Consider the following 14,598-nt stretch of genomic DNA (forward strand, 5'->3'; position numbering starts at 1 on the left):
GTGGCCAAAAACACCATTTAAGAGAATTATTTTTTCCCCACAGACACTGCTACTTCCTGGTTAATCCCAGGCTGTTGGTAACGCTTGTGAAACATGGGAGCAGCATGTTATTGTTGGGGGAATAAGAAAGGATAGGGAATTCCCTTGTAGCTCCTTTATTGGTTTATTGTTAGTTTTTCCCCCAAAGAATCTGCTGTGGCCTCTCTCTCCTTATTTCCAGAGGAATTTTATTTCTTTTTTTTTTTTTTTTTTTTTTTTTTTTTTTTTTTTTTTTTTTTTGTATGCTAGATTTAGGTCTATGTGCTCTTAAGGAAAGACAGTTGATAATAGCTCCTCTAAGGTAAACTACATTTGCTGATTTTTTTTTTTTTTTTTTTTTTTTTTTTTTTTTTTTAAGCAATAGAGCATTATCTGCAACTACATGATAGAAAGCCATGTAAGAGGATCTTGAGCCTTAACCTTTGCTTAGAAGGAATGGAGAAAAAAAATAAAAATGAGTAGAAATGAAAAGCTGATGTGAGAATGGCAAAACTAGATGAAATAGTTCTTAGTGTGCCGTGAAGACCCTGGATGCTGCGTATTGCCTGTGGATAGTCCCATGGGGTGGTTCCAGGGGACTGGGACTCGTAGATACACAAATGATGACTGAACTGTTTGTTTAGAAAACTTTTCTTTGAATAAATAATCAGTACTTTTTCAATGTTTCTTTTATTTGAATCTGTAGAGTACTTTGGTCTTCCAGGAACAGGAATCAACTCTCATTTGATAAAGAAGAAGAAACCTAAAGTGTTTGTGACAGAGGGAAAAGAAGTTGCTTTAACTGGTGTATGCATTTTCTTCATTAGATCTAATCTTTTTAAGCCCATCACAACTGAGAATATCTATCAGGTAAGGGCCACTGACTGCTGATCACTATACACACTTTTGTTTCAAATTCATTTTCATCATGAGGTATTTGCTCTCAGCTTGTAATTTGACAGCTTTTGTCATGGAGGAATGAGCAAAAGGACACGGTTTGGCTAAATGAAACACTGGACAAAAAAGGAGGGGAATGGAAAAACTGACATTATCTAGCAGCAGCAACTTGAAGTGTATCATTGCTAGGAAGAAATTATTTTGAGGAAGAAAATTTGACAATTCAAAGTGACAAGGAATAATTAGTCAATACCTAAATAATAACCTGTTAAATTTCAGTAGGCGCTAGCAAATCCACTGAAAAACCGAACAAAAATGGTTTTATTTTTGAGAGTGTATATGCAAATTATATATAAACACATTTTTACTCGTGAAAGACCCCTTAAATCTATGACAGTTTGATGTGAACAGAGCTGGATCAAGTGCTCCAATAGCAATGAGCACAGAGTAAAACGTAGGGAATATGGTAGTTGCAGACAAACTGAGTGCTGAAATAAGAATGATGGGCTAAATGAGAATTTAGTGTTGTGGAAAACTTTCTATACACTTCAAAATGGGAGCTTTTAAGTGTAACTCCTAAGCCAGCAAGTCTTAACTTCCTCCATCTCCTCTAGGAAAACCTTTAAAAGTGTATTTTGCCCAGATAGGCAAGAAATAGAAGAGTAAAGCGTGGATGAGCTGGCTATCGTCACCAGATTATTATTTGATTTCTACAGATATATGCTTTAAAGTCTTATGAGTAACCTCTTATTTTTTTTTATGATTTTGAAACACCTGGCTTAGATTTCAGTCAATTATATACTATTTAACATTTGAAGATTTTTTTTTTTTTTTTTTTTTTTTTTTTTTTTTTTTTTTTTTTTTTTTTTTTTTTTTTTTTTTTTTTTTTTGCTTATTAATACTGGTTGCAAGTTGGTAATTGCAACTTAAAAGTTGTGTAAACCAGACTTCTTCTCAAGTAATGATGTAGCCCTTGGTCAGAGTACATAATACCTTAAAACTAGGTAAGACAAGTCGAAAAGTAACAATGATATGTCTGAAGACACATCTAATATGTGACACTTGTATTCAAGTTGTTTGGCGTTAAATTATTTTGCTGAAAAGAGTTCTTGTGGTACCTTCTAATGAAGCAAAAAATGGCTGGCAGATTCACGTGATTTAAAGTCTTCAGAGTCTTTTTCAGAATAAATAAAAAGCAGATGTTCTGTGATTTGTTCTCTCTCAACCTGGATAGAGGTATTCTTCCTGGACCAAAATCTTTGGGCAACTGGAAGTCAGAATTAACTGTAGTTCGTAATTCTTTTGGTATCGTAAGCCTTTTAAGCGCATGGATCTCTGCCTATATATATATGCCTGTATTAATATATTCAGAAATATATTTCTGATAGCTTAGAAGTGTCAGGCTGTAATAATTTTACCCATATAAACTAAACTTTATAAATACAGGTGTCTCATGCTCTCGTTACATTTTGGAAGTGTTTTCAGATCTTGGTTTCCTCTGTTTTGTATGACAAACTCTGACCATGTGCAAATTTAGCAAGAACTGTGCTGTTATTGCTTGAAGAGCACTTGTACACCCTGGTAATTTTTGAGGTGCTGAAGGCAATAAGAGTGGAATACATGTAATGATGGCAAAAATTTGTTTTCTATTTCAACTTGTGTTTCTTTCACAGGAAGTAAATTTTAATATGCTGAATGTAGGTCGAGATGGCTTACTGTTAAGTGTTGAGCAGCTGATATCGGAGATCTTCATTCCAGCCTTACAGACTATGGACTGTGGCTGGGTTGAATTTAGTGAACCTCAGCAAGCTTCCAACATTAAAAAGGACTTCCTTGGCTCCCTCGAAGCATTTGTTAGTGTGCTATCAGGAACTCAGCAAAGTCTGTTGGAAAAGGTAGTGTGTTCATGTGGCAATGAGAAATTGAGTTAGCTGTAGAATGTCTCTTGCTCTGGAGCTTTTGAATTCACTGCTGTTGTAGAATACTCATTAAAAATTGCTTTTGTTAAACTGAAGGAAAAAAATCCCACCTTTGTTTGTTGTCACCAGTAACTTGCTATATGTTAATCTGTGGCTTGAATGTCTCTGAAAGTTTGTGGCTTTAACAACTCTGCAGCTGATTCTGTTATTGTTTCTTCTGGTGCCAGTTCTTTGAGCTATTAACTTCTTGACTGTTCAATGGCTGTGGCCTTTCTTAAACCAAGGATGATTAATGTATGACACACCGTTGCTTTAACTGTTAGTTCCTGCTTGTGCCCTTTTCTTCACAATGGCTGACAGCACAGCTGCTGGGTGGGTGAATTGTCCAGATTCTGGAGTCCAGTCCTGGCTCAAACCAGTTTAATTTAAACTGAAGTGGCAACGTGAAGTGAGATACCTCACTTGAGGGAAACAAGTTACTTTTTAAAGTTCTTGGATTATTTGTCACGAACATTTCAGCGTTTCAGGTTTTTTTTTTAACTTGTGTTTTAGGTCAATCTGAAGAAATGTGAAACATATGATCTGAAAACTCTAAGAGGACCTTCAGATTATCTGACAGTTGCTAATAGCACAGAAGGTCTTGGAAGAATAGAAGTCTGCATGAAAGGCTGGACCAAACAAATTGAACAGGTGATACACTGGACAAATGTGAAATAGGCAACATCTGTGTATTGGCAGATAATGAGTTTAATCCTGTTGGCATATAGCTACCTTTCTATAAATCTACATTTGATCAATCCCTGTATTTTAAAGTACTGTTGGCATGTTTTGTGTGCTTGTGCTTCTCGATGAGAATATTAGAGAGCTTTTTTCATCTACTAGTAAATGGAGCGTGCACGTCTTTGGAAGCTTAGTTCTGTGTTTTTGATAATCACCTCATCTTTAAGACAAAACATTATACTGCTGGAACCTCTTAATGTGGTTAGAAGTATTGTAAGGTCAGTGCACTTGTCTTAAGTCCAGATAAAAATTAAAAAATGCAGATGAGACTTGTAACTGCATTTTTTTTTAATCGTGGAAGCAGGTCCTTTGTAGACTATTGAGCATAGATCTTAAAGTTCTTTTCAAGAAGAAATGAAACTACCAGTTGAGTTATTGCATGAAATTAATATCATGTTCTTGTGGTCTAAGCATCAGCAATCCATTCAATGTAAAACACAGGAGCGCAGGGAAACAAGTTCTGTAATGTTTGTACAGGCAGACATTAAGGAAGAGGACAGGATGAATAACTTTTAAACTTGGAAAATGGAAGCTTAGTTGCTACCTTATTCTATGTTCTGCTTGTAGAATTTACTGCTAAGATTTTGTCAGGGAGATATGTTTATTTGCAAATTAAGAAGTCAACTCCATGAAAGACTTTTCTTTATTAAAGCTTATACCTCTTAAAAAGAAGAAAGAATATTAAAAAAGAGAAACCTTTAATTTATATATGTATGAGCTTAAACTGGTGGGAAGAATGTATTACAACTAGCTGCATTTCCATAAGATTTACTGTATTTTTCTTTTTCTACTCACCTATTGCCAAATGCGGTAAAATAGTCATTAAAGCGTTTGCTATCATGAGTATTGCGTCCAGCTCTGGAGCCCTCAGCACAAGAAGGACATGGAACTGTTGGAACGGGTCCAGAGGAGGGCTACAAAAATGATCCGAGGGCTGGAGCACCTCTCCTATGAGGACAGGCTGAGAGAGTTGGGCTTGTTCAGTCTGGAGAAAAGAAGGCTACGGGGAGACCTGATTGCGGCCTTCCAGTACCTAAAGGGGGCCTATAGGAAAGATGGGGAACGTCTTTTTAGTAGGGCCAGCTGTGTTAGGACAAGGGGAAATGGTTTTAAACTAGAACAGGGTAGGTTCAGGCTAGAGGTAAGGAAGAAATTTTTTACAATGAGGGTGGTGAAACACTGGAAGGGGTTGCCCAGAGAGGTAGTGGAGGCCCCATCCCTGGGAACATTCAAGGCCAGGTTGGACGGGGCTCTGAGCAACCTGATCTAGTTAGCGGTGTCCCTGCTCAGTGCAGGGGGGTTGGACTAGATGACCACTAGTGGTCCCTTCCAACCCTAAACATTCTATGATTCTATGATTCTATGATTTAGCAAAGCAAGAAAGATCTTTAGTCTAATGAACCCAGATGCCATGGAGACATCTTAGTTGTGCATTATTTTTTTGATGGAAGGATAATTTAGTTTACTTTCGTTCTTGCAATTGCATTACGGGTTTGTGGACTTTAATACCAAACTTAAGAATTTTAGATTTGCTCAGAAACTGGAGGAAGAAGGGAGCCATGTTTTGAATTGCAATTAAATATTCCTTGTTCTTTATTGTAGGAGGGACTGGAAGCATAATTTTTGAGTGGACAGAAGTTTTCATAGCTATTTTTTGCTTTTTGAGAAAGACTTAACAAATGGCAATGTTCATGAGGGCACTTTGTTACCCCTTACAACAGTGAAGAATATGAGCAAGCAGAGGCATATCTATAGTTAAGTTTATAATAACTTATTGTTACATAATAATTCTGTCCCCACATCACCTGTTTGTCCAAGGGACTTGAGTTTGTATTGCCTCTTACAATCATGGCTTCATCCTTTATAAGCAAATTAGCACAAAACCCACCATTACTGGTTTGGATTAAAGGTCCTTTTAAACCAATTATACCTCTCTGATGACAGGCAGAAGAGAATGCTGGGAAAAAGTGTAAAAGCAGAGTAAGCTGATAACAGTACTTCCCACCAGTATTCTCCCAGCCTCTAACAATTTGTAATTCAGAGATTTTGTACGGCAGATTAATTTTTTTTCTTTAATTCAGTAACCTTTTGTGATTTTCTTTTCCATGTAAATTTGTCCAGTCTCCCTTTCAGCTTGTTCAGAATACATAAGGATGTGGACAGAAATTATTTCAATCCACGTTACCCAGCTCAGAGAGAAAAGCTGAATGCACTGAGCTGATGAGAGATAAGGAATCCTCCTAAGTAGTTTGAAGTGTACCTGTATCTGCCTTAATCCTCAAGGTCTTGAGTGATGCATTTCAAAACAGTAAAAGGAGCTGTTTTACCATTTCAAAGTTGTTTGTTTTCACAACTCATTACATTCAGGATGCAAGCTTTCACATTCAGCATTATTACAGATCTGCAATGCATTCTTCTATTTGTTGTGACTGAAGCGTTGTCAAATATTACATAGAATAAGTTACAGCTAGTAAATCAAAAAAATGTTGAGAAGCAAACTAAAGCAATCCTCAGAAAATTCTTAAGTAGCTGACTGCTGATAGTTGGATTACCCCCTGGAGAAGGATCAGAGTAAATATGGTCCTTCCAATTTTTACCTCAACATTTACTGTGAGCTCCTTGTGTCCATATTGCATTAGGGAAAGTATTCTGTCTATGCTTATATTGTGGTTACTAAGGTAAGCATCTCTACCTCTTGTAACAAATAAACTGCTACAAAAGATTCACCTTAACCAAAAAATCAAAGTAGAAAACAGTTAGTGATTCCCAGTGGATTTAATGAAAGCAAAAGGAACACAATTCAGTGAACACTATTCTCAGTGGTTAAAATCATACTTAATAACCTGCAAAGCATGTTTCATGCAGAAAATGTAATTGTCTGTAACTGTGCTCTTGAGATACTACTCCCTCTAACTCAGAACTAAAAAGGCCAAGTAAAATTAAGGTCTCTTGTGTGAGGTGGTGGCTGAGTTAGGTAATTTATCAGGGGAGGTTAATGTGAAGAGTTAAATTATGAATTAATCCATGCTATCCATGCAGACAAAAAGTATTAGCATAGCTTACTAATATTACTGTATGATAAAAGGTTCTTGCAGAAAATGACCAGTTGAGAAAGGAAGCTGATGACCTTGGACCACGAGCAGAGCTTGATTACTGGAAGAAGAGACTGTCGAAATTCAGCTACCTTACAGAGCAGCTGAAGAGCCCAGATGTGAAGGCAGTGCTCGGAGTACTCACTGCTGCTAAATCCAAACTGCTGAAGGTTTCTGTTTTGAATTATAACAGATCTGAAGACTAGAAATGCTCTGCATACCCTAGTTCATTTTGGTGATGTATATAACATTGCTGATGGGGAAAATAATGAAGCATCTTTGGCTTTTCTTTGTCATGCCTTATTGCTCACTTTGAGTAGATAAAGTTTAAATCTAGTTTAACTTATTGGAAAAGACTGGCAATACCCTTTGTCTAAAGGCTAATAATGTACGGTATCCACATGGCTCAACAGAAAAAAATACATACAAATCTTTGAAAAGTTAATTATTAAATCAGAAAAATTGAATTAATGAACTAGGTATTTAATGGAAAGAAAAAAATCACCATTTTTTAAACCTCTTCCTCATGTTACGGTGTCTGTCAAAACTGTCTGTGGGGTCATAACTTCTCACATTGACATAAAGTTAAAGACCCCCTGCAAACACAAAAATAAGTGAATAAAACAAAAAGTCTTGGCTCATCAAAATGAGACATGTGAAAACATATACATGTTTATATATTCATCAAACAAAAAAAGTTAACAGATGATGTCTATATATTTTACAGCAGCTTGACTTGACATGACTACTGACATAACTTGTTGAGCTGAGTGGTCTAAACTAACTGTATGTTCACAGTCAAGTTACTGAAGCAAAACAAGGACCTGTTCCTCAGCTTGGGTAAACAAGTGTAACTCTGAAGTAACAGATCTGTGCTTTCAAATGTGTTTAAAGGCTAATGACAAAACAGAGTGATCTCAAAAATATTTTTCTGAAATGTGTGGTTTTATTTTTTTCAACTTCCTATTCTTAGAACTGGCGAGCACTGGATATTCGCATCACAGATGCAGCAAATGAAGCTAAAGATAACGTGAAGTATCTATATTCCCTGGAAAAATATTGTGACCCGTTATACAATAGTGATCCTGTAAGCAGAACTTTTAAATTCATAACATAAATCTCTTGAGACAGCCAAAATGAATGTATTTTGTAGGATCAGTTTAGAAATTAGACATTTTAAGTATGCATCTTCAGTCTGAGACTTTGTTCAGTTGTGCTAAAAGGGGCCTACTGGGAATTTCTGGCTACAAAATAAAGTACTTGTTATTTTTTTTGCTGTGGCATCTATGAAGCTTTTAGTCTGATGGTGAAACTGGATTCTGCGCTATGGGAGGAAGTGAAAACCTTGCAATCTACAAAAAGAAAGAAAAAAAAAAAAAGAAAAAAGGGTGTGAAAGTGAACCTGGTGCTATGCTAAGGACAAAGGCTGGGCTTTTGTCTTTGTGTTGGTGGCCAGGTCATGCTTAGCCTAACATTTATAAGGCAGTTTTCAGCTTCTTGTATTAGGAAAGCATAAATATGGTTATGTAAATATTAAGGTATAAATACCATAGTAACAGGATGATGCAAGCATGACAAGTAGTAAACAAAACCAGCCAACCTAAAGTATGGGATAGGAGGAAGGATTCTCACTGTCCCATTATCTGCTAAAGTAGCAGCAAATGGTTGCTTTTATTAAACCTGGTTTTGCAACTTGACTGTATGTGTCTTGCTAGTCAGAGAAATATGATGAGTAGCCATGAAGAATCAAAGCTTTGACCATCCTAGCTACCTCTCTCTCTCTCCATAGTTTTTTCCTAAAGTGAAATTGCTTCCAAACAGTGCTCGGGGCAACCATGGTATGGCTTTGTCTCTATCAAATTTCACTTGCTGACCAAAATTTTTCCAGCCAAGACTCTAGTGAAGATTTTCCTCCAAGACTGAATTGTAGAGCTTGGAGGGTGAAGTAGGACAGGCAGCACTGCAGGAGAGGCACAGGGAAATGGAAGCAGAAGCATTAGGAAAACCATGTTTGTAAGGCTCCTGGGTTCTCTAATTAAGTGTTGAGCTAATGTATGGTAACAGAAGTACTGAGCAGCGTTCAGACTGTGTGTTTCTTTCCAGGTGTCCATGGTGGATGCTATTCCAGGACTCATAAATGCAATTAAAATGATTCAGAGTATCTCTTGGTATTACAACACATCTGAAAAGATATCCTCACTGTTTGTGAAGGTCTGTGCTACAGCATGGAAAGAAATTTTCACAGATTTTTTTGTGTGTTGTTGCTTGAGTGAGAGACAGAAAACACAAAGGGACCAAGCAATTGAAGAGGCAGCATTTTGGTCAATTTAATTCTGCTTTTTAAATGTATAGAGAATTGGAAATAGTGATAAAAGTTAGAACTTATGTTACTGTCTGTAATTTGGAGATGTAAGAATTTTTTCAGACTTCTTGAAGATCATGGCTAATATCAACCCTGCTGTGTGGAACTATTTGTTGCAATGAGTTTTGCCTGTGGTGATCTGTTTTTTTGTAGAACCAGCTATGTTAAGTTTATGTAGCCCTTAAACCTCCTTATGATGGCATAAAGAAGGAGTTTGAAGGACAACCTGTTCTTTAATGATCTTAGTCTCATGGGCCCTTGATTTTACTTTTGCTTTCAGAAGTGCCAGTGTCTTATGACTTTGTAGTTCTCAATGTCATTTCAAGGTTGGTACACAGTGTTTAGGATGAGAGTAGTTAATCAACTACATTTTCTGGTGTAATGGTCTGAAGGCTGGATATTGCCAGGAGGACAGTCTGTCTATGTGGGTGGTATTTGTATTGATATTTTGCAGACTTTAGGCCAGCGGACTCAGAGGTATGGGATGAGACTGAAAGGGCACAATCAATTTTGTCTTGAAATGTTTTTTTTTCACAAGGTTAAAACTCCTTTTAGGTTACCAATCAGATGATCACAGCATGTAAATCTTACATTACAAACAACAATACAGCCACCATCTGGAATCAACCTCAGGAAAGAGTTATGGAAAAGCTTCAAGCAGCCATTAGACTTAAGCAGGTAGGTGGGAAGAGCATGTGGAAAACAGAATATAAGGTGAGATTTAGGAGGGCATGATTAGGAAAACTTTATAACATTGCTTCCTCATATAAAATAATGAAGGAAAATGAAGTAACTGAAAAATACCCTTTGGATCTGGAGTGTTTATATTAGTGCTAACAGGTATTTAGTCCAGTGTCTGTTGATCTTCCAGAAACAGGATTTCGATGCTTAGTCTAACTTAACTATGCTTCTAACATGAGAATTACTTGGATTTTCACACCTGAGTTTCTCTAGAAAGTTTCTTCTCATGTGATGAGGAGGGATGTATGATAGAAATGAAAACAGGCGAAGTTACTGAGATGAATATATTCCAGAGAGATCTGGACAAGCTATACCTTTAGAAAGGGTAATTCAGTGAACTGAGAAGAATTCAGATGTTCAGATTGCATAGACTTGTTGGGAAGATAACTTTTATTTATTTTGCATATGCTTCCATGACTGTTTTGGGAATTTTTTTTTTCTTATTTCCTTTTTGAACATAGGATCATAGGATAATTCAGCTTGGAAGGGTCCTCAGCAGGTATCTAGATCAACCTTGTGCTCAAAGCCAAAGCAGGGGCAGTGATGAGGTCAAACTTGGTTGTCCAGTCCTTTATCCAGTCCTGTCTTGAAGTTCTTCAAGGATGGAGAGACTGCGCAGCCTTTCTGGGCAACCTCTTTCACTGCTTGACTGTTCCTAAGGGTGAAAGATTTTCTTACATTCAATCAGAACATCTTCTGTTTCAATTTATGCCCGTTGCTGCTTGGCCTCTGTCTGTGGGTTAGTGTGAAGAGCTTAGCTCTCTCTTCTTGATAACCTCCCCGACTATCCCCTGATATCAGAAGGTTCATATTAGGTTTTCTCAGCTATTACTTTTTGATATCTTTAATAATATGTGCGTGAAAGACTAGAACTTTATCCTGACACCTTCTGAAGCAACAAATCTTGCATAGTTCTAGCACAAATTAGTGTAAATTTATATAATGTCTTACCATCAGCAATGAGCAGTATTTGTATGTTTCTGTAGAGATATAGCAAATTATTCAGTGGCTGCAGTAAAATGTGTTGAAGGATTAGGTTTTTAGTTGAGTCTTATTAGTTCCAACAGCTTTCAGAAAATCAGTAGATTAAAAGTAAAAATTTAAATCACTAACAACTTAGGAAACTCTGGGCCCTTTGTATCCATATCTCCAAGTGCCGTTATTAATACATATATGTGCTAAAAGATAATGAACATTGTATTTTAAAGAGAACTACTCTTGAAGGAAACCATTTCAGGCAAATCTGTTGACTGTGTAATCTGACTTTGGGAAGAACTTAATTTTAGCATGTTTGAAGTAATGTTTGTGCCCAGTTAAGAAAGCAGAATGAAATCTGGAACTGCTAGGGAGCCACATTGTAATTTCAGAAGGGTTTTTGTTCTGGAAAGTGATTTTGGAAAATTTGAAACATCATTACTCAATAAAACTGCTCAGCAGACGATCATTGTTTTCAGTCTCTGAAAACTGAAATTGGAGTTGTCATCTTGGTTATTCAGTAAACACATCAAGCCTTGCTATAAAATGGAGAAATGGACGGAACAGAATTTTACTCTAGCTAAGGATGGAATGTGCAAATACAGATATGTGCAGTTCATTCATTTGATGAAACGTGTGATGATGTAATGGTATTTTTGGGTTACTTTTCAGAGACAAATTCTGTTGCTACCTTTACAGTGTTATGATTGTTTATTGATAAAACTTTTACTTGCAATCAAGTTAGGGTAATATCTGTCTGCATAAATTTTGCTCTAGCTGATGACAGTGCCTTTTATTATAATATGCTTGACATTCTTCTTTTAAAGTCATCTTTGTTTTTAGGAATATCAAAATTGCTTTCACAAGATAAAAGAGAAATTGGAACGAAATCCAGCTGAAAGGCAGTTTGATTTTAGTGAGATGTATATCTTTGGAAAATTTGAAACCTTTCATCGACGCCTGGTAAAGATAATAGATGTTTTCAATACTATGAAAACCTACTCAGTTCTAAAGGAGTCTAAGATAGAGGGATTGGAAGGAATGATCACAAAATATGAGGTACACAGTAAATTTTGGATATTCTGTCAGTCTGACTTGAAGTTTAAACAATAAATAATTATGAAAATTAGAAATGGTTTATCGAGAGAAAAATAAACTCTGTAAATTGTGCTAAAATTACTGGGTAATCGTTGATGCAAATATGTGATTGCTGGGGAAGCAAGCACGCAAGGTGAAAAGGGGCAGGCGAACATGTGAAAGATGTTAAAATCAAAGTTAATTGAAAAAAAGCAACAAAATGGGGAGACTTTGTAACGGGAGTAATTGGAGCCATGGTTTTGTGTTATGATCAGGAGAAAAAGCGAGAAGCGCAACATGTCTTTACAAATGTTTTGTGAGCTATGAAAGTGTACTGTGACCAAAATTGCAGGCTGTCTTTATGTCTTGCCCATTATTTTAGGGGTATCTGATCAGTGCCTGCCACTGGGGCTGATTCCATTGCCCTGGTGGTTAATGCTGCAGTCAGACTTTTCTTGCACCTTGGGGTGAAGCGAGCCTCAGTTCTGTTTCTGTGCTGCATAAATACCAACAAACATAACTCTGATTTCTTGCAATAAGTCTTTTTTTTAAAAAAAGAAAAAGCCTTGGACTGTCAGATTTACTTTTCCATTAAGGAAATAGCAAGCTTAATTCCAGCAAAACAGATTATTAGGTTTACTTGAAATCTGTACTCTAGATCTAGAGTACAGTCATCAGCTTTGTGTTTTATGAGGGAAGAAAGAGTTAATTCACAGATTGCTATCTTTAGGGTGAGGGAGGAAGAGAAATGACTTGGCTGGTTTGCTCTGGAAAGCTCTTCAAGTTTATGCTTTTTCTTTCGTAACAGCAAAATCCCTTTGCTTGTTAGTGTTACCGTTCAGGTTTCTTTCCTTGTCCTTTTATTTAGAAGACTGAGATTTGAACAACAAAGAGCTCTTCTAAGAATACAAATATGCTAAATCATGTTCTTTTCCTTCTTTCTTTCCAAGATTAACTTTCTTTTCTAGCAAGCAGAGTCTTCCCTGCTTTTCCTGAAGCCTGAGTTAACTTACCTCATTGTATATCTTTCTTAGTGCAATATCATAATTATGAAATTTATAAATATTAAAATAAATAAGAAGTATTCAGTGTGTGAGGTTTGTAGATTGCTTTTAGAGATCACATGTGATACAGTGGCAGTACAGGCAAGTGTGGCATTCTAATTTGCTTTACCCTGTCCTTTTCCTTTTTGTTATGGACATGAGTAAATCACTTTGCCCTAGTTAAATAACTAGGGTAAAATGTAAGCATTCCATGGTCTGTTCTGGTTTGATTCACTCCTTTTGCAGTCCAGGGTTTTGATTCCTTGACTGTATCCTTCACAGTAGCTGGTTTTCTCTTTTGTTCTCTTCTATAGTCTTCTGAGGAGAAACCTGGGCACAGCTGGAGGTATAGCTTGGTCCAAGACTATTCCACATGGGCAGGATACCTGTGGGCTGCTCTAAATTTTGCTCCCTTCACTGCGCTGTGCCAGCAGGCATCTCGGCAACTCAGGTTGCTGCGAATTTTCAGGTCATGCTATGAAGATACTATTCTGGTAGGCTGGAACACAGACATCTCATTTATTTAGGCATTTGTATTTGAAAAGCTGCCTGTGACCATTAGCCCAGGCTGTGATGCACTCTGCAAACTCTATACAGATAGACCACATTATCCACTGCAGCACTCAAGTCCTAAAGTAAGAGCTTTGTGTAAGACCTGGTTACTGTGAAGTCAATTTCATTTGAGGTGGGGGGGGGTAAGGGGAAATTCTATGTGCTTAAGTAGAAAATACTGCATGGAAGGTTATGGATAGCATGCATAAAGGGCAGAAAGTGATTGTGTTTGATATGGACCATAGCTATAGTTAATGTGACTGATTATATGACTTGAAAACTTTTTACCATATGAAGTTACTATCATAGAATCATAGAATGTTTTGGGTTGGAAGGGACCCCTAGAGGTCATCTAGTCCAACCCCCCTGCAGTGAGCAGGGACACCGCTAACTAGATCAGGTTGCTCAGAGCCCCGTCCAACCTGGCCTTGAATGTTTCCAGGGACGGGGCCTCCACCCCCTCTCTGGGCATGAAGGGCTCTAGGTCAAAATGGTCTCTTGGATCTTCTGAAACTTCCAGCAGAAATAACCATTTAGGTTAAGGAAGGGTTGGTTGTGCGCTCCAGCAGTCTGTCAGCAGGACAGGCACGGCGTAATTTGGAGCTGGAATCCAGAAAATGGTAGAGATTCCCTTTTAATGTTGGAAAAAACAAGGCTGTGGATATACTGGAGCTGTGGAAGGGCTTGGTGTGGATATTGGGCTATCAGCTGCCATAAGCAATGCAAAAAGAAATACAGAGTGTTCCTCAGGATTAACTGATGGCAATAAAACATTTTCTGAATCAACTTTCCACCGGGGCTTTCCCTGTTCAGCAAAACTGGTTGCTGACTCAGAAAACTGGGTATGTTTTTAAAGGGTCAGCATAAATTAATGGCTTGTTAAATTAATTTATTTGCAAGCATTTGTATCAGAGACAGTTCACTAGAGCAAGCTGTCCTTTCCAAGTAACACTGCTCTTCATTGAGTTCCTGAGCTAAGACCCAGCAGTTTGCTGCCTAACGCTTGCTTTCTGGCTTTGTGCAGACCCAACCAGGATTGTGAGAGGCCCAGAAGATCAGGTGGTGAAGAGGGGCTCCATGCCTCGCCTCCACTGCCGGATAAAGCACGACCCGACGCTGAAACTCACGGTCACTTGGCTGAA

At 37.4% G+C, this 14,598-nt stretch overlaps 1 protein-coding gene across 2 annotated transcripts in view; it reads left to right on the top strand.

Moving 5' to 3' along the window:
- The window catches only part of DNAH5 (dynein axonemal heavy chain 5), a 134,761-nt gene that overhangs the window by 9,346 nt on the left and 110,817 nt on the right, over nt 1-14,598 (top strand). Inside the window, exons 5-12 of one of the 2 annotated variants that reach the window (XM_035890683.1) lie at nt 743-888; nt 2,589-2,810; nt 3,387-3,524; nt 6,700-6,876; nt 7,680-7,793; nt 8,810-8,917; nt 9,624-9,746; nt 11,628-11,843. In XM_035890683.1, coding sequence (XP_035746576.1) covers nt 743-888; nt 2,589-2,810; nt 3,387-3,524; nt 6,700-6,876; nt 7,680-7,793; nt 8,810-8,917; nt 9,624-9,746; nt 11,628-11,843 — 1,244 coding nt within the window. Of the gene's footprint in view, nt 1-724; nt 889-2,588; nt 2,811-3,386; nt 3,525-6,699; nt 6,877-7,679; nt 7,794-8,809; nt 8,918-9,623; nt 9,747-11,627; nt 11,844-14,598 lie in introns of both variants that reach the window. The other variant, XM_009635133.1, reaches the window with a different exon arrangement.

Source organism: Egretta garzetta, unplaced genomic scaffold (genome assembly GCF_000687185.1).
Source record: "Egretta garzetta isolate BGI_Z169 unplaced genomic scaffold, ASM68718v1 scaffold413, whole genome shotgun sequence".
In the NCBI taxonomy this organism is placed as follows: Eukaryota; Metazoa; Chordata; class Aves; order Pelecaniformes; family Ardeidae; genus Egretta; species Egretta garzetta.